At 43.3% G+C, this 20506-nt stretch overlaps 1 protein-coding gene across 2 annotated transcripts in view; it reads right to left on the reverse strand.

Moving 5' to 3' along the window:
* The window catches only part of afap1 (actin filament associated protein 1), a 50007-nt gene that overhangs the window by 10698 nt on the left and 18803 nt on the right, over positions 1 to 20506 (reverse strand). For both annotated transcript variants that reach the window (XM_076725307.1, XM_076725306.1), the window contains exons 4-9: positions 10043 to 10151; positions 9661 to 9872; positions 9345 to 9524; positions 4482 to 4568; positions 3504 to 3579; positions 118 to 270 (exon numbers count right to left, since the gene is read on the reverse strand). In XM_076725307.1, coding sequence (XP_076581422.1) covers positions 118 to 270; positions 3504 to 3579; positions 4482 to 4568; positions 9345 to 9524; positions 9661 to 9872; positions 10043 to 10151 — 817 coding nt within the window. The remainder of the gene's footprint in view (positions 1 to 117; positions 271 to 3503; positions 3580 to 4481; positions 4569 to 9344; positions 9525 to 9660; positions 9873 to 10042; positions 10152 to 20506) is intronic.

The raw sequence follows: 20506 nt of genomic DNA on the forward strand, positions 1-20506 counted from the left end.
CAGAAACCAAAACCTAACTTTATTTTGTATCTTTCATTGGGATGAAGTTCAAACGCGCAATGTTTCCTCACAGCCTGCTAGGAAATATATTGAGGCCCGGTAATATCTTTGTCTTACCACACGTGGGCACATCCTCTTCTGCCGAGGAGGTCTGCTCGTCTGTAGATGGCTTCTTCTTACCCAGCCCAATGATTTTAGTGATCTTCTTCCCTGCTCCTTTCCCCACCGTTCCAGTCTTCTGCTCTGACTTTGAGCTTTTCTTTCCTTTTCCTGACAGAGAGAGAGAGAGAGAGAAGCAGAGATTGTGAATCTAATTCATGACTTAAAATGAAGAGGAAATTAGTAAAACACGTATGTCTGCAGGAGTCCTTCACAAAAGGGCCCAGGGAGACTTAATGTGCTCTACCCTCATTATCTAAATACAGGAAATTACTGAGAGAGATGTTACGTGTCCATTTATGTTGATTCAATTATGTTTGGATGTGTTTGCAATGCTGTAAGGAGGAGAAAAGAAGAGAAAGAGCAACCTTAGACTCTACTATAAACAACCATGAGTTCAGAATCAGTTGCATTGGGTTTAATCAGACCCTTGTGGGTTCAAAAGCTCTTTGTTGGTGAATCAGGCTCAGTTTGCAATCCCAGCAACCCCACTGGTTTGATGAGCGGGACGATTTCAGCTGGCCTAGTTTCTATCCACAGAGAGAAAGAGAGAGGAGTGACTGCGCACATTCTGCTGGAATGAGGGCTGAAGTCGAGTAAGCCAGGTCTTAAGAGGCCATGTCTGAGTCTCTGCGTTATTCTGCCCGTCTAAATGAGGAAAATAGCTTCTGCTTGGCTCACTTGTTTAGATACTGTGGTCTGTGGTGCATTTAAATGGACGCGCATGAGGGAGAATCAAAGGGAAAAAAAATGAAAGAGAGAAGAAGGGAAGAAAGAGGGTATTGGTCAAAAGATGTGATAGTGTGATGTCAGACATAAAGTGGAAGAGAACAAAAACTTTAAACTTCTCTCAACTGCCAGATATCGAGGCAAAAGAGACAGTGGCGAAGAACCGGAGGAGGAGAAAATAAAGAATTCCCCTTCAGTGAAGTCATCATGCCGAGACGGCTAACACAGAGAGTCTGGAGCGGTTCGAGACACACACACTAATATACTGTGCATAATCAGCAGGCAAACAATGCCTTTGCTTTACACGAAACAGCACCAAGCCGCTGAAAGATAATGAATAGCAGTCCAAACTGATACGGTGACAGCAACTCCTTCCATCCAATGCTTTTTGACGCACAGCTCCTGCTTCAACATTTTTTCCTCCCTGCGTTATCCTCCCAGATACAATGTGACAACTACCACGGCGACTGCCTTAATTAAATAGAAAGCCGTCTGCACACAATTTCAGTCGCGGGGTTTTTCTCATAATGCGAAAAGTATACAAACACACGTCGCACACAATGCAGGCCTGAGGTGGAAAGCAGACACACAGATGTGAAAGCGATTCAAACCTTTTTTTTTTTTTAAAAAAAAGGAATTATTATTATTTTTCCCCTCAGGAAGACGGCAAGGAGGAAAACTCTGATCAGGTAAATTTGATTCCACTAAATCAGCTCTTTTTGTTACCAGCCATGGAAAGGCTGATTAAGCTGAAAAAAAGGCTTTCTTCAGGACTGAACGAGAGGCTAACACAAGGAGCTGAAGTCAGACCAAGAGCCCGGCGGAGTTTATTATGTTTGTTTCACCGATAAATCTGGTGTGTTTACTGGCTCACAATAAAAGTTAGAAGCGATGTGTAGCTTCTAACCTTTGAGGATTCAAAAAGCGGCTCACGTAGGAAAAGTTACAGCCTGAGATGAGGTGAGGCTGAAAGTGTCCTGATTCAGATTTACAGGTGTGGACTGGTCCAATCGGTGTTATTATAGGTGTAAAGATAAGAAAACCCTCACAAGATACAGCTGTGTGCAATCAGCCAGTTTTCTACCACGCCCAGTGCTGCCTGAGTCTTCAAAATGTACCAGAAGATGTACTGCTGGTGCCATAAATCTTGGTGATAATTTAAGAAAGCGATGCTGGCACCGGCGGTGAAGTTATCGGCTAGTATTACCTGCTAACACTACTTGTAAATCACAGGAATACTCCCAGTTGTCATAGGTTCAACGCCATGACAGCTTGGCTGAGGACAATACCCCTTAGCTATGGAAGGCAAAAAAGTCTACTCTAAATTCCAAGACTTAGTTCTTTAATAAAGTCGCCCAAAAATAAGATATGAGATGCAATCAGACGTTCTGAATGACAGTTCTATACATTTCTAATTAGAACAGACCAGAAAGGTTAAGGCCTACCCCTGTCTCATATGATTGCATTATATAAAAGTCACTGCTGATCCCATTTCTACATTCTCCATGGTTTCACAGCTATGACACATGAACATGACTTACACAACCAAGTCCATGAATCACAGCTCTGTGCTGACTCCATAAAATACCCAACTGGATAGAAAATGTGAAATTAACGGCTGGTGGGAAATCTATTTCAGACATAATGCTGGAAAAATGAACCAATCTTCGAGAGGGGAAAAAAAGAAAGAGTGTTAAATTTTAGTTGACATCCAAATAACTGAGCTGACAAGTGAAATGAAATGTCTCTCCCCGAGGAATTTTGCCTGCTGAGCAAACAAACGGTAAATAATCAGAGGCTATTTCATCCCAATCTCTTTGTTTTGGCATCTAGTTCAGCAGGGGAAGACCATCTCTGTGCAAAAGCCATGTTTAATAAATCCAAATGTTCATTCTTCATGCATTATTATTAAAGGCTGACCTTTCCGGAGCTTTCAGAGATTCTCCTTTGAATCATGAGACTACTGATTAATGGAGGAACAGACAGCTGTGATATCTCAGGATCTGGAACTGGGTCCAACTTGAGAACAATTATCAGCTGTTTTCAAGAAATACTGGTACTGTCCTCGCCCTCGTTTAACTAAACTATTACTAAAGCTATTAATACTTTAGGGCTTCAGTTATTGGTGATTAAAATGCTGTACTGTGTGATTGCAGAGTTTTATGATGGGGATTTCACTCTATTGAAACACATGTATTCTAAACTTAACACCTAACGAGTCACAGATGTTGAGACATCGCACACACTTGACAAAACCACCTACTAGCTTTGTCCAGAGCTTTCAACTGTATCATACCATCTTCATCAGTAGATAGTTGGGGTATCTGTCATGGAGAAGGATCTCCTGACAAGAAAACCTCTTGGGATTTCATCCATAGCACTTTAGCACTGAAAAAGTGCGAATGATGCAGTTGAAAGCTTTGGGGAAAAAAAATAGTAAGTGGACCTTGAGTTGCACCAGAGAGGGATTTTACCAGGAAAGTCCTTCCAACCACCAAAAAACGTAAATATTTCTAACATCTAGAAGTAAATGACTCTTCTGTTAGCAACAGATGTTCATTTCCAAGAAAAAGTCACAGCTGATTTGGCTATTGTTGTTAGCTGTGGACTCTCACCTTGGTCCTTGCAGTCGCCGTGTCCGTTCTCGTGAGCCACCTCACCGTCGGAGCTCGGCCGGTCACACGATGTCTTCTGGCAGGGCAGGAGGACCATACAATGGAAGAAGAAGGTACCAAGTGAACAAAGCTGCTCTTTACTTATGCACAAACACAGCTGTCTAATTACACTGTACATTACAAACACCCTGAAGAGCATCTGCAACATGTTATACGTAGATGAATAATTAGGCTGGGCTTGTGTTTGCTTTGCCAAGTTGGGAGCGGTTTGTTGTTAAAGAACCTCTGATGTAGCTCATTTTCCACCAAGAGGCACACATGCATATGTACAGGCACACACATATGTCCTGGGTACAGCATGTCTCCAGTGATTTTGCCCACTTTTCCCAATGAAAACCAATAACGCAGTGTTTTCCCTTCAGCTCCCTACATTTGCCCCTCTGCCAAATGGAATAAAGTGTGGCAAACAGCTTTTACTACCCAGTGTGATTGTGTTTCCAATTATGCCAAGAAAAGAGGGCCTTATTGGAGGGTGGATGCTGCTGTATTTGAAAATCTTTGTATTCTATAGCAAGATCAACCCCAGATTATCAGGTCAAATTAAACCAAATCCAATTAAATACAGCAAATCAAGCAAAATTAATGCTTGGTTTGCTGTATTTAACTCAATTTTCTGCATATATTCTATTTTTATCTTATTACTGCTACTCGGGTTTTATTTTCCATCGTATGGTATGCGTTAAGCAGCTTAAGAAACAGGTGTTTCCCTCAGGAGTTGGTCAAGACCTCATCAGAGCTAAAAGAAGGGTGAATATTAGACTTGGATTCATCAGGTGAAACACTAATTCCAAATGTGCCGGAGTGCTAATGTTATGCTATTTCAGCTTGACGTGGACAACCAAAAATTATTTAAGCTAATATAATCTGCATCAAAATTTTGGAGAAAACTTCCTCAGCAACTGGGGTGAGTGTGTTTACCTTTTCCAGCTCAGGTTTGTGCACTGGTGATCCAGATCCAGCTCCATCCAAGTCCACACCCCCATTAACACACACTTCTCTCATCACCTGGAAAACATAAAGAAACACGGCATTAGCTAACGAGGCTGCCTTTTACATTAAACAAGTGGAAAGTTCACCCTCACACGCATCCTGATCACCCCCAGGGGAGTTCAATGCATACGCTGCGATGTCTGACTGGGCCGCTGGAATGTTAGGTCCTCGCCGTGATCATAACACATGGGTGGATCCCTTATTTAAAAATATTTCCTCACACCATTGCCACATAATTAAGCAGCTCATTCCTTCAGTCAAGAAAGCATGCCTGGGGTAATGTGGGCCACATGTACAGTAAACTCCCTCCTCTCTCATATCCCATCATGCTACTGAATTGCAGCCAAGGGATCATAAGGCAATACAGCCCATGCAATGGTGTAACTGCAGGAGGTAGAGAGCGTGCATGCATGTGTGTTAGGAGTCGGTGGAGGGGTGGGGGTGTCTGTTACACACATCAGACACCACAGAGTTTTACTACGGCCATGGAATCCTTATGCAATAAGGTCCAGTAGGGGTGAATGAGATCTGCAGGGCTCTGGACGGGGCGCCACTGTGCATTACCGTGACCTCGTTGGACTTCAGACCTGGCAACCCACAGTCAGATCTGGCAATCTCAGGCGTGTGGCGGTGACAGGGGTGTGTGTGTGTAGATGAGCGGTGGGCAGTGGGAAATGAGATTTCAGTCGAACCGCTGTGTGTGCAATACACACACACACACACACACACACACACACACTCCCCCTCGTCTTCTCCACAAGCATTCTGAACCATCTCTGGCCACGCAGAACTCCTCAGCTCATTGGTTTTGGCTTGGAGGGAGCATAATTGGGTTTCGCAGGGGAAATGACAGACTGTGGCTCCATGGGTTTGGCTCAGAGAGCGGCTCAGAGGCCGGAGAGTGGGACAGACAGCAACATCATGTCTATCTTCCACTGGAGAGCTATGTTGCCAGACTGGGGTGCTACGTGGGTCTGATGATGTACTGCAAATCAAACTTGAGGAGGTAGCATGCGTGTGTGTGTGTGTATGTGGTAGTTTTGGGTGCTGAAACATTATTTTCAATTAAGGAATATGCACGCGATTGACAAATTGGTGCTGCATGCTTTAGTTACTGAAGCGGTTTTTGCACATATTAGCATTCAGGACTGCACATATCCCACTTTGCGTGCAATAGAATTAGCTTGAATCCAACTATTCCAACCATATCAAAGTGTAGTGAAAATTTGAAAACTTTATATATTCCAATAAGACCAAATCTGTGTAGTTTACAAAGTGTTTAATGCCTTTATTCACTTGAGATATATTTGGCAACATATCAAAACACAGATTCAGTCTTTTTAATCAACCAGTGCTGCGAGCTTTATGCATGTGACAGCATATCACAGGGCTTTTTGTTGGAGGTCACCATCACTTTTATGGAAATGATCAAAATTCAGGCTCCACGCTCTGTGATTAAACCATTTGCCTTTGGCTGCACTCACTGTACATCGCTGATGCATGAAAGCTGAGGGTCTTTTTAAGATTATTGTAATTTCATCTTTATTTGTTCCATTCTTTATGAATTCTGGGTGTATATTTATGTGGTTTGTGCTGCAGAATGCTGGAGGAGTGTAGAATAGCTGCTTTATTTTATCATTATTTTCAAAGGAAAATTATACTGAAGGGTCATGAACCGTATTTCTAGCCATTAAGCCATTACTTTTGGAGGGCATCCTTGGATTTTCACTTTTCATTTTTGGAGCATTTTATGTCTTTAATTGTTAGCCAACAGTAGAGGCGGCGATAATGAAAACGAGGAGAGACTGAGATGTGGAATGTCATGCAACAGCCAGCCAGATGTAAACCGGTGAGGTTTTGGTTCACATTAAGCACCTTAACTTCTCGGCCACCAGGACACCCCATGTCTCTAATAACCTTCATTTGGACTTTTTTCTGCTGAGGGGATCTACAGGGAACTGCTTTACCAATACAACTTCAAATTGAGTTAAGCTGAAAGCGGTTTTAAAGAGGGATCAGTGGTGTAGTCATGAGTAATCTGGTACTTGTCTACTGATCATTGTGCATTACTCGTGTTTTGTGCTGTCCTGCATGTATTTTCTTTTCTTGAGTTTTTGCGTATTTTAAAGGCCCATCGAAGGCCGGGCATTTCAATTCAGCTTAGGCTATAAATGCTGTGATATGTGGCAGTGGTTAATGCATTTCACTTGACCCTGTAACAAGAAGCATTGTACGAGCAAATACAGCGATGGTGACATACACAAGATGGCCATGCATTGTTAAAAATTTGCAGAGGACAACAATGATGCACCAGAGGTTAGACTGTCAAGGTGGCGATTGAAAGCACACTCAAACAGATAAGCTGTGAATACAGTAAATATACAACTTACTTTCCCCAAACTTAGTGCAGAAAAGGTGAGTTAGGAGGAAGGAAGGAAGATATTACAGTACATTAGTCATAGAGGTGAAGAAAGTCCGGTTGCTCTGTAGCAGGAGGCAAAAGGGGGATGAGGGAAACATAAAGGGGGGAGACAGGGAGAAATGCACACAGAAAAAGGATTGGGAAGGTTTAGGAGAACAAAGTAAGGACACAATATGGACATGTGTGCTCCATAAACACATCGTTTGCAGACAAAGTCTGGGAGAATCATTACTGTAACTAGCAGGCTTTGGAAACACTCGGGTACTCTCCAAGCTTCCCCTTCCCCCTTCCCCCTTCCTTCTTCTCTTCCTTTCAATACTTTCTCTTTTTTCCTCTTCCTTTCTTTCCTCTCACCTGGCTTCCTGTCTCTCTCCCTTTTCTCCTTGCTATTCACCAGCTCTTCCTCTTTCTGTCCCTCATCTCCATTTGCTACACGCAATTTCACATGGCTTCGCTTTTGTCACGAGGACGCGCTGTTGGCTGGCTGGTTCAACGAGGGTGGGAAATGACGTAAAAACATCTATTTCCATTATCTAAGCTGGTAATATGAAATGCAAGAATGACTGTTGTTGAAGTTTTATGCCTCTGGACAGAAGAGTTCCAGAGAGGGGGACAAAAAAATAGAAAAGAGATAAAGAGACAAAAGAGAGAGTGAGGGGAATAATGAATAAATGAGTGATTGCTAAATACCCAGCGGTCCTAGCAACACAATATCCAAACACAGACACAAAGACAGGCTAATCTTTCTGGCTGAATGCTCTTACACACCCTGAGGCTGGAGGGAGCTCAGAGCAGGCCAGGGAGTCGAACCCTCCCTCGCTCTGCTGCTAATGACACATGGACTTCAAATCCAGGTTTGCAAAGAAGGGCGTGAGCACAGAACCTCAGCCAACTAGATGTGATGGCTGCCGATTGCAGCCATAGTGTTATCAGTTCAATATGTTTCCAATATCCCGGCACCTGACTAAATATGCAAAGAGAAATGGTTTCTCCAAGGAACAATTAGTGCAGTCATTACCAAAGTTTGGGTGGTACAGAGATTTGTATATTTTCACGGGTCTGGTTGCGACTGCCTGCAGATACCTCGGCCCCGACGAGGTCACCTGCCTCAGCCAATCAATAAACAAAGGTTAATTACCATACTAAAGGAGGAATTGAATCAAGAAGAAGAAAAATTTTAGGATTTTTGTTTCTTGACAGCTGTAAACTTCAAGAAAAAGAAACACTGCAAATATTAAGGCTGGTGTTTCCATCAATGGTCTGCAGGGCAAAATTTCTCCACACTTAACAAGGCCTTCGGCGAGCAATGAAGAAAGTGCACCTCTGAGTCCAGAAGCCTGGTGGTGAAACTGCAGCAAAGGGGAATTGAGTTGGCCAGCAGGCACAAATGATTACAATACCATCGCATAAGTGGACAAGGAGGGATCTTAAAATAGCGCACAATGCACAGTCAAGGACAAACAAGGAATTGCATGAGATTCTCAGTAGAGCAAAAGAGAGCAGAGGTGAGGAGGTTTCTTTCAAATCCAAAGACCAGATGAGGCCCGTCTTTCCTCCCGTGATCGAAATAGAGAGAGCCCGGAGGTGCTGGCACTGCACTGACAACAAACGGACGCAGGGGTTGAAAAGCAGTACGCACCAGAGCCTTTTTGATGTCGGCAGGGTACGTTTGTTTTGCAGATTTGTCGAGGGGCCAGACGGAGAGATCAGAGGGTGAAAAAGAAGACGAGGGGATGACACAGGCCGAGAAAGAATGTGTGAGAGACCGTGAGACGAGGGATCAGAGGACTGCAAACCAAACAGCTTCACATCAGAGTGAAACCACCACCTGTTCATAACAAACTGGTCATACAATAGCAGGAAAGGTCCATCCTGAAGAACAAAAGCCGAGTTATTCTTACACTGAGAGCTAACACCCTTTATCCTTCAACACAAGCAGCAAAATGAAAGTTACAGTACAGCTGATTTTTACCTCCCTGACATAAAGAAATGAAAAAGTCTCAGAGACGAAATTCCGAGGCTTCACCCGAGTCTGAACTGTGCTACAATGATCTATGGTGAGCACTGCTGACGCTGTCGTACAGCACCCTTTGTTTGACAGCTCTCCATTTTACGCAATGAGCCACATGAGGTTGTGGTTTAAGTAATTTTAGAAGAGCTAACAGGGTTTAAGGAATCCGCACTGTTCAGCAACAGTGTCTTTTGGTGACAACATGCTTTAAGAAAGGTTGCTTTGGTAAAAAAAAAGAGGCACACTAGGTGTTATTTTTAAAACTAAATAAGCTCAGATTTCTTATTTGAATGAATGAATGGAACGTGGTGGGAAAAGGGAAAGCATGTCACAGAGGCTTTGGGGTTCATTTTGTCACCTTGAGCCACTCCTCGGCCTGCTCTTTGCTCTGCACAGCCAGCACCAGGGCATCCGCCCCCTGGTGGACGATCTTCAATTCGTGCTTCTTCTTCTTGCCGTCTTTGGGGATGTGAGTGATGCTGCACCCTGACAGGGTCAGCTCCATCTGGGGGGTGTGGTCTTTGGAGGACTTGTAACACTGGAGGGAGAGAAAGGGGGCACGGTTAAACTGGAGGAACTAAACATGATGCAGCTGTCACATTTTCTTTCTTCATTACTGGGATAAGAACTCTCGTCATCATTTGTGCACACACATGCACAGCAGTGTCCCTCACCAGCAGTTTGTTATCTTTGATGACACAGAGGAGTTTAGTCCACTGGCCAAAGCGCTTCTTGCGCAGCAGGAACGCACAGATCCGTGCGTCCTTCACCAGATCCATGGACGCCTCTTCAGATGGCCACTGGTGACGCATCTTCTGGCCCTTCCCATCCTCCTCTTCCTCGTCATATGACTCATAGGAGCTGCTCATGGCGTCCGAGTCGTAGTCTGAGAGGGAGGTGCAGAAGGCAGAAGGAAATGGACTTTTTTTTCGCCCCATATCATTACAAAGAAACATGAAACTTCAGCTGCATGTCCATTAACTACTGTCAGCATGTAGGGCAATGAGTACTATAAGTGTACTGAATCAGTGTACTGTGAAACAGCTTGTCACTCACTGGAGGTGATGTATTCAGGAGCCTTCCCAGGACTTAAAGGAACTGCTTCCTCATAGTAGCCTTCTGGTAGAGAGGAGCTGGGCAGAGGAGGAGGGCCACTGTTTGGAGGCTGCAGAGAGAACAGACGTTTGTATTGATTAGTGAGAAGTTAAGAGCATGAAGTGACTGACAACTGATGTCTCCACTATTCCCATCACTAACACTTTGAATGACAATTCAGTTTCATCATGTACACTTCAGCTGACACGTCGTCTGTAATGTCAATATTGTGAGACAAGCAGTAGTTTGCAGTAATGTGCAGCTTCTGTGGTGCAAGCAAGGAGCCACATCAAAGTGCCATTCTTTTGATCAGAGCAGGGACGATATGAGGGAAGTCATTCATAATCTTTCAGCACTCATAAATGAAAGCATTACAAGTGTGATTGCAAAGCAGAGGTGTCCGCTGAGCCCAGACATTAAAGGCGATTTCACTGTTAAACGCAAAATATGAAAAGAGAACAGAGGAGACTGAGAAAAAAATGCTTGTGAGGAAGAAAAGACAATAATTTTTAAGGTAATGAGTACCAGAGAAAACGAATGAGTGTCCAAGAGAAGTGTTGGTTAAAGAAACCTAACTTGAAGTCTTGTTATGGCCATTTATTAATGACTGCGACAGAATGAGAGTGATGTGATAACCAAAATAAAGTAGCAAAGCTGAGAAAACTAATTCATTTGTGACTGAAGATGCTTTTGCATAATGAATGATCTTCAGATGTTTCATGGCACTGTGCTGCAGAGCTCATGACAGGAGCAGAGACACGCACGGGGGAGAGGGTGGAAATAAATCAGGCCTCCTTTGTCTGGACGTGTTCTCTTTGGTACCACAGTCCAACAAATCCAGTTGTTAGAGTGGGGGGATCAACTGCACAGCCTGACGTTATCCATCTTGGCCGGCACTGTGCACCATTTCTCTGACATTTCAGGTCTTAAAAAGAACAGAACTGTGGCTATAAACATCAAATCTGATAATCTGACAGCACACAGAAATGATTGTCTCCCTGGCTGGCATACGTCAATGTAAGTCCGACATTTCACCACTGTAGAAAAATGTTCACTGGAGTCATATATAGTCTTTAAGTTGCACTTCCCTAGCTGTAGCTAGGTAGCGATATATGGTCCTTGCTAAAACTGATCTCAAAACATACGTATTGACACATTTTTAACTTGTGATGGATAATGAAAAATGATCACACTGCTGGCTGCACGCAACTATATTTAACTGCATTTAAAGTAAGTGGGAAAGCAGTAGTTGTTAGTAACACAATTAACAATGGCAATGTTTTATTAAAGGGCAGGACCCTGCAACTGAAGCTGCTAAATGGCATTCAGCCATACATAATTAATATTCGTCATCGTTTTTGTGATTTTTATCTCGTCCTTTGAAAGACAGAGTGTGATGTTACTTGTCATATGCCTGTTCATCCAGATGGGACGAAATCAGCATTTTTTACATATGTAAATTATCATCAAGCAATGCTTTTAAATCCCTGCTCACGGGAGCCCAGTGGAGTGTAGCATGGACCATTAAAAGCAATGTTTCTTCTGGAGTACAAGCCAGTACCAAACAACCTCAAAGCGTATGAAATGTGGTCAAACTGTAAAGACCTTATAAGGCCACACTCCAAGTCTTCCTGAAAGCCCTTTTCACAAAGACCATGACCAAGCTGCGATGGCTGCAGACTTTTTTCCTCTTATGGAAAACCCCTTTGATTTAACTTTTTATTTTATTTACTGGTGGCAGCGCCGATTTTCCGCTGGTTATTAAGGGGAGAAACTCCATAACTGTTATGAAACTCCATGTACTATGGGCCATTGGTTACAGCTGACCCAATCAGGCGTCAGCGCTGCAGTGATGTCAGCACCCATTGCTGTAGCAACGTGGAACATTCATAAAAAGGTTTTGGCTGACGTGCAGCCTCAAAGGCTAACTTCTTCAAAGTGCAGAAAGTATGTGTCACTGTGCCGTGACAGTGGACAGTCCAACAATATTCTGCCACAACTACGGCACTGCTCTAATGAAAAACTACTGAATAAAGTTTGAACGAGCACATCACAGGATTAAAAGAATGCCCAGAAAAAGGCTAATCTATCAGGGGAGAATACACTTGTCGTCTTTACAAAGACGATCTGTAATTTTCTCATTGGTAAGTTTCATTAGGGCTACCAAGTTTTCCCAAAGGTCAGGGCATTTATAGACCTGTAGTTCCTTTACTTTGCTCCCAAACAAGGACTCATTTACTACAATTACAGACTATACAATTACAACCCCAAACTCCAGAAGTCATTAGTCAGAAATATTAGCAGGAAGATTTGAGCATCAACAGTGTGCATTGCTAATTTTTTTTCATTGAATTTATGTGGCTAATATACCAGTGTCAAAGTGTTACAGAGTGCATCTTGACCAGAAAACAATGTCCTGATGCACCTAGCAGACATGCTGCCTCAAGAGCTCCTTGTCGGAGATGGGCTCTGAGGGGTGCATACCATCACATACTCACATAATTGTTCTTTAGAGGACGCGTCAGGTAAACTTGATTACATTAAGCCAGTTGTTTCAGATGCTAGGGTCGATTGCATTCTGACTGCACACAAGCCGCTACAAGTTAGGACTGGTGCTTCCTAGCGTGAGCATTGATCATCTGAACTGCGCGCATCTCACGCTGCCTCCTGTACAGGCGGCGCTCATATTGAACAGGTTAATTGGTACAAGTCGGGGACTGCAACTTGGCTGAAATATTTTCTGCTCGGTATTTCATACTTGGGATCCACTGTCTTGATCATCTGCTGTAGCCTTCTTTTTCTACAGTGATGAGCAAGGCCATGTCTTTCGCTAGGTGGATAGTGATAGAGTTTGTAATCTTGATCCACCGCTTGCTTTTTCTGTCGTAGGGAGTCCCTCTAGTAAATGTGCCTTGAAGTGATATTTGGCTCAGTTTTTCTTTTTCTTTTCCCATGTTACCTGCTGATGTGGACGTTGCTGATCTTAACTTCACATATTCTTGATATTCCAAGACATGCTTGTGGCGAAGGTGGTGGAGCAATCTGCTCATGTTGCCGCCTCCGGCGACAACTTTGGCCCGACAACACTTGCTCTTTTTTTGGCACAAGTTCTTCTGTGCCATCATGTTATACTAGTTCTGCAGCTTCAATTTTGGAACTTTCAATGTCTATCCCATCCATCTTCACCAAAACGTAACACCAGAGGACTACAGTTTACCCTCACCACGCCCCGCACCATGCGTGTTTAGAAGCGCAACATTGAAAATGGTCCCGTCTGAAACACTGTGTAATCACATACACCAGTGTGGCGGTGTACTAAAAATTCATATCATAACAAAAATATATACCCGTTTCGGTGTGAACCGGTATACCACCCAGTCCTACTATTACCCCTGTTAAAATCAAACATGAAGCACTGGGAAATTTGTTCATATTTGAGCCAACTCATAACCATTCCATAATAAGTTGGAGTCAAGCCCTAAAACAATCAGATTCTGGAGATGAAAGATAAATGCTGGTCAAACCAAGCCTATGACACCATCGGTCCAACAGCCATTAAAAAAGTTCACCATGAACAGCACAAAGTTAAGGTTTTTCCTCTTCTGTCTCTTGTCTAAGTAAATACATCCCCTCCCCTCTGTTAATCCTTGTCTTCATCGTGCCCATTTTCTTTTTTCAGGCCTTTAGTAGAAACCTTATCGTATCTCCTTTGGGGAAAACAGCAGTTCAGTGAACTCATATCTTGGCAGGGATACGTTGCCCTGCTAAACTCCAGCACCGCCAGCGTTCTCCTCCCTACCCCAGCCTTAAAAAGAAAAAAAATCCCCCAGAGAGGAAGACAGAAGGAAAGAAAGGCAGAGAAGTGAAAAGAACGAAAGCACTCAGCCTCGACGGTCAAACAATAAGGCACAATATCAGGTTTGAGAAGTGGATGAGAAAGTAGGCTTGTTTGGGTTGGTGGAGGCTGATTGTTGAAATGAGGTCTGCAGCTTCATATCTCACATCACAATGACTTCCTTCCCAAAACTTTTAAGCAACAATACCTTTAATAATAATGCAGACGTCCATTGTTTGGGTAAGCATTTTTCCCTGAGTGCAGCAGAATACATTACATTACACCCCAGAGAATGTGATCCCATTGCTCTGCTATGTAGTGACTCAAAGCTCTGAGGCACTGGGGTGAGGAGAGTGTGTTTGCAAACACTGCATACACACTCACTCATTCACTCTACTCACTACTTGGCTAACCCTTAACCTAAACCTAACCTTAACCCAAGTCTACCCTAAAGTTTAATGATTTACATTATGGGGACGTACATTTTGTCCCCACAACGTGAGGAATACGTGGCCACACACACACACACACACACACACTTTTCCTTCGCTTTCACTCTCCGAAACAACAGCTTGGCTGTATCACACAGGTTTTCCAAGATGGCAGTGCCCTGTTTGGCTACGGCTGCATGGGCTCACAACAGGAACAATCAAAACATGCCGCCTAGGATGGCAAATTCAGTCAGAAATCGAAGTAAGATATCATATGATCGCCAGCTCTTTTGGAATTACGATCTTCCAGTGACTTCAGCTTCGTAGACCCAACCAATCTGGAGTGTTTACGCAGCCTCGGAGCGCTTCGCCGGCAAGACCCCGTGGCCTACAGTGCAGCAGACTCGCCCAGCAGCACAGGCCGATAGAGATCCAATCGGAGGCAGTGTGACCGGAAGCAGAAGCACGACTAAGCTAAGCTGAACGCCAATCCCTATAAAACGCCGCTTCCATCCACTTTCTTCTCCAATGTTCGTTCCATGAAGAACAAAATAGATCATCTGCAGTTTTCATGTAATCACCCTCAGCACAGGCTCCCCTCAGGGCTGTGTCCTGAGCCCACTGCTGTTCACCCTGATGACACATGACTGCGCCCCCAGGGCTGCCATCAACCACTTTTTGAAGTTTGCAGACGACACAACAGTGGTGGGCCTCATCAGAGACGATAACAACCTGGTCTACAGAGAGGAGGTGGAGCAGCTGGTGGGCTGGTGCAAAGTCAACAACCTGATCCTCAATGTGGACAAAACCAAAGAGATCATTGTCGACTTAAGGAAGAACCAGCCCAGCCATGTTCCACTTCTCCTAAACAACACAGCTGTGGATGTGGTCAGCAGCACCAAGTTCCTGGGGGTGCACATCACAGACGACCTCACCTGGTCTGTGAACACCGCGTCACTGGTCAAAAGGGCACAGCAACGTCTGCCACTTTTCTGCGCAGAATGAGGAGAGCCCAACTGTATATCACTACATACTCTTCATTTATATATATATATAATTTTTAAATATTTTCTACCCTGTGCTGAGCCTGCTGCAATTGAAATTTCATTTGGTGTACACTTGCTGTCTACTGAATGACAATAAAGCTTATCTAAGTCTAAGTCTAAGTCTACGTGGCCTGCAGATCAATTACGCTACAGCACACTGAAACCAACAGTAGTTCACTGTGGTCACAGGGCATGCCGCACTTCTGTTGACCATACTCACACACACTGCATAAACACCAACAAACAAAAGCCGGTTTTCCCCCACAGTGCAGCTCAGATCAATTTCAAATGCTTCAAAGATATTTTGACACCCCCAAAACATCCAAGGTCCACTTACTAGCTTTTTTCCCATGTATTCCAATCGGTATTCACAAAAAGCGGCTGTTGCTCCAACTTTATTCAAACATGATCCGCTCACTTTCAGTCGCCATTGTTTAATGTACACATAGACAGTACATGAGGAAACTTAACACAGTGGCTTAGAAACCCTACCGCCTTTTTTGCATTTTGGTGGTGTAATTGCAGTGTAGATGCTCACAAAGTATAAATGCCCACAACGGCAAAGAACTCATAGTCCTGTACATTCAACACAGAGGTATAAATCAGCTTTCAGACTGCAGCTCAGGCGACCACACCATGATGTTAAATGAAATGCTAGCACACTCACAGTTTTGTGAACTGTTTCCAGGATAGACAGACTCAGTGGAAAGTCATCAAGTCTCTTAATAAGATGAGACCATTATGTGCATTTATTAAACATACATGACAGTTCAAGACTGTGTCAACTTGGCAGTCAAGTATAACTGGCCTTGCTGTAAAAGTCTGCTTGGCATAAGTCACCGAATGGCTTGGAAAGACACCAAAAGTGTATTGTTTCCTATTCATTTTCTTAAATGCAGACATGGAACAGTTTATGTGCTACTTGCGACTGGCTGCTTGTGTTTCCCTGAGAAATGTTCTTGTCAACACTGTGGAGTGAAACAATAGAAAAACTTGCCATGAAATAAAAAGTGTCAAAATGTAAGGAACATTGTGAACGTTGACTCATCCATATTATTTTCATACTTTATGGAACTCCAAACCCACTTGAAGCAATTACATTGAGAGATTCAAGGAGGTTTTCATGTCCTGTCATGGTCTAAAAGCTGTTTCTCCCTGACAAGAATACATCTGTTGAGGAGAACTGCTACAACCATGAGAAGAGCAGCATGTACAGGTCATGTGCATGGATGCATATCAGAAATGTCAGAATTCCACAGTCATAATGTGTAATTAGGTAGTGGTAAAGGAGTCCTGACCTTGGTTTGGATACTTTGAGTGGGAGGTTTGTCTGCTGTTCTGGCCCTGGCCTGAAACTCACATCCAAACATTTATGCCAAGTATCAATTTTGCCCTGCGTAGGAGGACTGGACCTGAATAAATGTTTCTGCCATGGTGCCAATGGGACGCTGGAATGGATAAACTGACTGGACACAGGAAAGCCACTCCCTTTGGAAAGGGAAAACTGCATTTCCAGTGATTCTTGGCAAATGACCCAATGTAGAAGCACATGTGTTTCCAGCTGGCACTAATCCTAACAGGTATTTAAAATTTATTTGACAAACAATGCTGAATGAAAACAGTTTGTAACTGGCGACTTGCTCAGACCGGTTAATGACCATGTCATTAATGGGACATTACATATTGTATGTGTGATGTTTCATTTGTTACATTGATGGCCAGCAAATGACATACAGACATAGTAGAATGTGAATTAAAAAAGTGCACACGTCACTAAAGCTGTATCCTATTATGTGAGTTACTCTTAGCTTTTAAAGGTCATAGACAATCTAAAGTGTATGGCAGTTGGAGCACCTCGAAGGCTCGGACGGGCCTGAAATTGGCCTGGTTGAATCATTGGGATGAAAGATAAGAAGTTGTGAAAGCCAATGTATATAACAACACACAAGCAGGAATCAACAATGACTCCCAAGGGGCATGCAAGTTTAAAATGATGTTGCTCTGTTTACTTTCGGGTTTGTCGAGAATTCAAGAATTTCAAGAATTTGTCAGCTATGGTGTGGTGTTCTGTTCCAGACTGCAACAATGAAGTGTTTGACTGGCATCCCCACCAAAGAAATAATAGCTGAGGCTCATGGGTATTGTAGTTTCTAGAGCCATATGCCATACCAAATTGGCCATAAGTTAAAACAAAATGGTTCTATAGACGTTTTAAACTGAAACCCTAGTGCTTCCATTTGAAGGACACATTGCTGCAGTTAATGAAAACCTTCTAAAAATATTTTCCAGACCTTCAGGTCCCCCAAGGTAAGGATTATCAGTGAAAGACCTTTTAAGTGTTTGCTTAAAGCTTTATTTATCCTGAGGAGGCTGGCTGGGGCCTACGCTCTTTTTCAGCACCACCCTGCTTCAAAGTACAATACACATTCACATCTGGGAGCTGCACAGTGCAACCACAGCCTTGTGCTGTTGGCCTCCGGTCATCTCTGTACTTGTACAACTGGAGGTTAAGTGCCATGCTCAAGGTCACCTGATGGTAGTTATTTCAGGGAGGAGTGAGTGTTCCTCTTCACTTTCCTTGACCAGATTGTTGCTGCTGGTCTTAGCTATTTCTCTAATTTCCAGCTGCTGCTACCCATATTTAGTCAAGCACATATGTTTTCAGTCTCTTGTCAGTGCTCAGATGACCAAGGACTGACCATGTTTCAGATCAGCTGTTGTGATCTTCCCCAAACCTTTGAAAGGTTTCAAGCAGGATATAATAAGCAGAGTATGATGACAAGCCTTAAGAAACCTACAGAAATGCAGAAAGGCATTTAAATGACAGACAGGACAGAATATGGAAAGATATGCATGTGTACACACCCCCCTTCCCCCATACATTCTTCAAAGCTCAAGCATGAGGTCAAGCTAAGGCAATGAGTTATAAATTGATCCCAGACTCCAAGAGAAGATCAAAGCACAAAAACCAAAAGGCTGTGGTGGTAGATACCCATCAGCCTCAGGGTTGAACCAGTGAGCCCTGCCTTTGTCCCGGGATAACCCAGACACAGCTACTCTTTTAAAACATGGAGCAATGGGGACATTTTACAATTTTTATGGATCTCCAATGGAAGACTGGAAAAATTTGGAGCGACGGCACGAACACGATATTTCAATCATTTTAAATGAATAATTTTTGTTAGTCTTCACGCAGTTTTAATATAAAAATAGCTCTGATGAAGGGTCTAAAGGAAGTGAGCAATTGCATGCTGTTGGCTGGTCATATACACTCACATTTACCGAGATGTGTGTATAAATCCGGTTTATCAGGAAGAATATCGTGATTACAAACCACAGCACACATTAAACAGCTTTTGCAACAGTGATAGCTATCCAGCAAAAAGTCTCATTTTGTGGTAGGGGAACTTAGTCTGGATGTCAGCTGATTAGTCAACAGTCAGTCAGCTGATTAGTCAACACACAGTCTTTTCATAAGAGACGCAGCGCACACACTGACATACTAGTATCCGTTCAAAAACATTGCACAACAAAGAAAGTACTACCATGGGAAGAATCAAGAAAACAAAATACGAACTAAAATAAGATACACACATACTGTACACGCACACATACACACACACACTAAATCTCTCTAAAAATCCTCTGCAGGATTCAAGGCCTCGTCCAAGGTCTGCGATACACATCTAAGTGTTCCACCTCTCTGTTTATACATGAACCACCCAATGCTAGTGTTACCTCTGACAAAACAAAGCTGTTCTCAAAACTCCCATCTTAAACTCCATTCTGCACTTCCCTTCATAACCTTCCCTCCTTCCCACCCCAGGCTGGCATGTTAAGTGCGTATTTTGCGGGACAGGTGCATTCACCAGAGTGCCGTTACTGGCGGATGTGCCAGCTTGCTGGCTGTGCTGAAAAAATAACCGGAGAGTGAGATTGGGTTGGGTGTTTCCTGCATTTCTCTCACCTCACAATGAGGTGTAAATGTGGGTCAGCAGGAGCCGGTGGGAGCCGGTAGGAGCCGGTGGTCCATCGCTTTGGAAAAGCTTTGGAAGGGTGGGGTGGCCCTGCTTTCGTTGGAAGGAAGCCCTGTGTTATAAAGTGGGTCCATATCTGGAACGGAATCAGTCTATTATACTAGAACTGAGTGAAAAGTAACATTAAGGGATTCATGTAGCAATGCAGAAACACACTAGCACACACACATACTGTACATATATTTAGTCACCTAGACAGGAAGCAGACAATGCCATCCTCCAGCAGAACTGCGACTATGAAATATGACTGATCATATATTGTCAGTCAGTCTTTAATGCAAACTAGTACTATAGAATAATATTTTTGTCCAACTTGTTTAAAGTTGCTTTTGGCTCAGAAAGGACACCACATAGTAGGACAAAAGCTTCCCCAGACCTCTATCATTTCAGCTCTGTGCAAGACTACTTCCCACCAATGATCAGAACTGCAGTAGTAACCCGTGCCACGACACTCCTTTGTTCAACAACTTCACTGTCATGTTGGAAAATAGGATACTATTGGATTGTGTTGCATAATGATTTCAAGCCAGAATACAAGAGTTTCTTATCCATTGCCCGTTAGATGGTGGCTCCATGGCTGCATCAAGATTCGGGAGAGACTCCTCAAGTTGCTGTCAAACAAAGCCAATTCAATTTACCTCAAATTAGAATTTACCCCTTTACGGCTTCAGATTAGGTATGTTCGGGGCATGTTTGCTCGACTGACATGCTGCTCAGGCAATCATACTTTACCTGCTTGTTCATTTCTCCTCAGCTCCAACTAGACCCAGCCCTTTTACCCATATTTGGATTTTCCGACTTCAGGTTCTTGAATCAATCCTGATTCTGAGATTCAAATCAAATCCTGGGTGGAGAAAGATAGCTGAATCTGAAAATAAGTGAATATCTCCTCACAGTCCGCTAACTGTCACTAACAACACTGTTCCGGTGAAAGTTTGGATTTCGTTCAGGTTTAGCTTGTTTCATTGTTTCTGCCTTGTCTTGAGTACGGTTTATTTAGCGAGTTATATCACGTTCTTTGCATGTACCAGTTCTCTGGATGACAATTATTTTACAAAGACAAAGGATCAATGGAC

The sequence above is a fragment of the Chaetodon auriga genome, chromosome 24 (genome assembly GCF_051107435.1).
Source record: "Chaetodon auriga isolate fChaAug3 chromosome 24, fChaAug3.hap1, whole genome shotgun sequence".
Taxonomy (NCBI): domain Eukaryota; kingdom Metazoa; phylum Chordata; class Actinopteri; order Chaetodontiformes; family Chaetodontidae; genus Chaetodon; species Chaetodon auriga.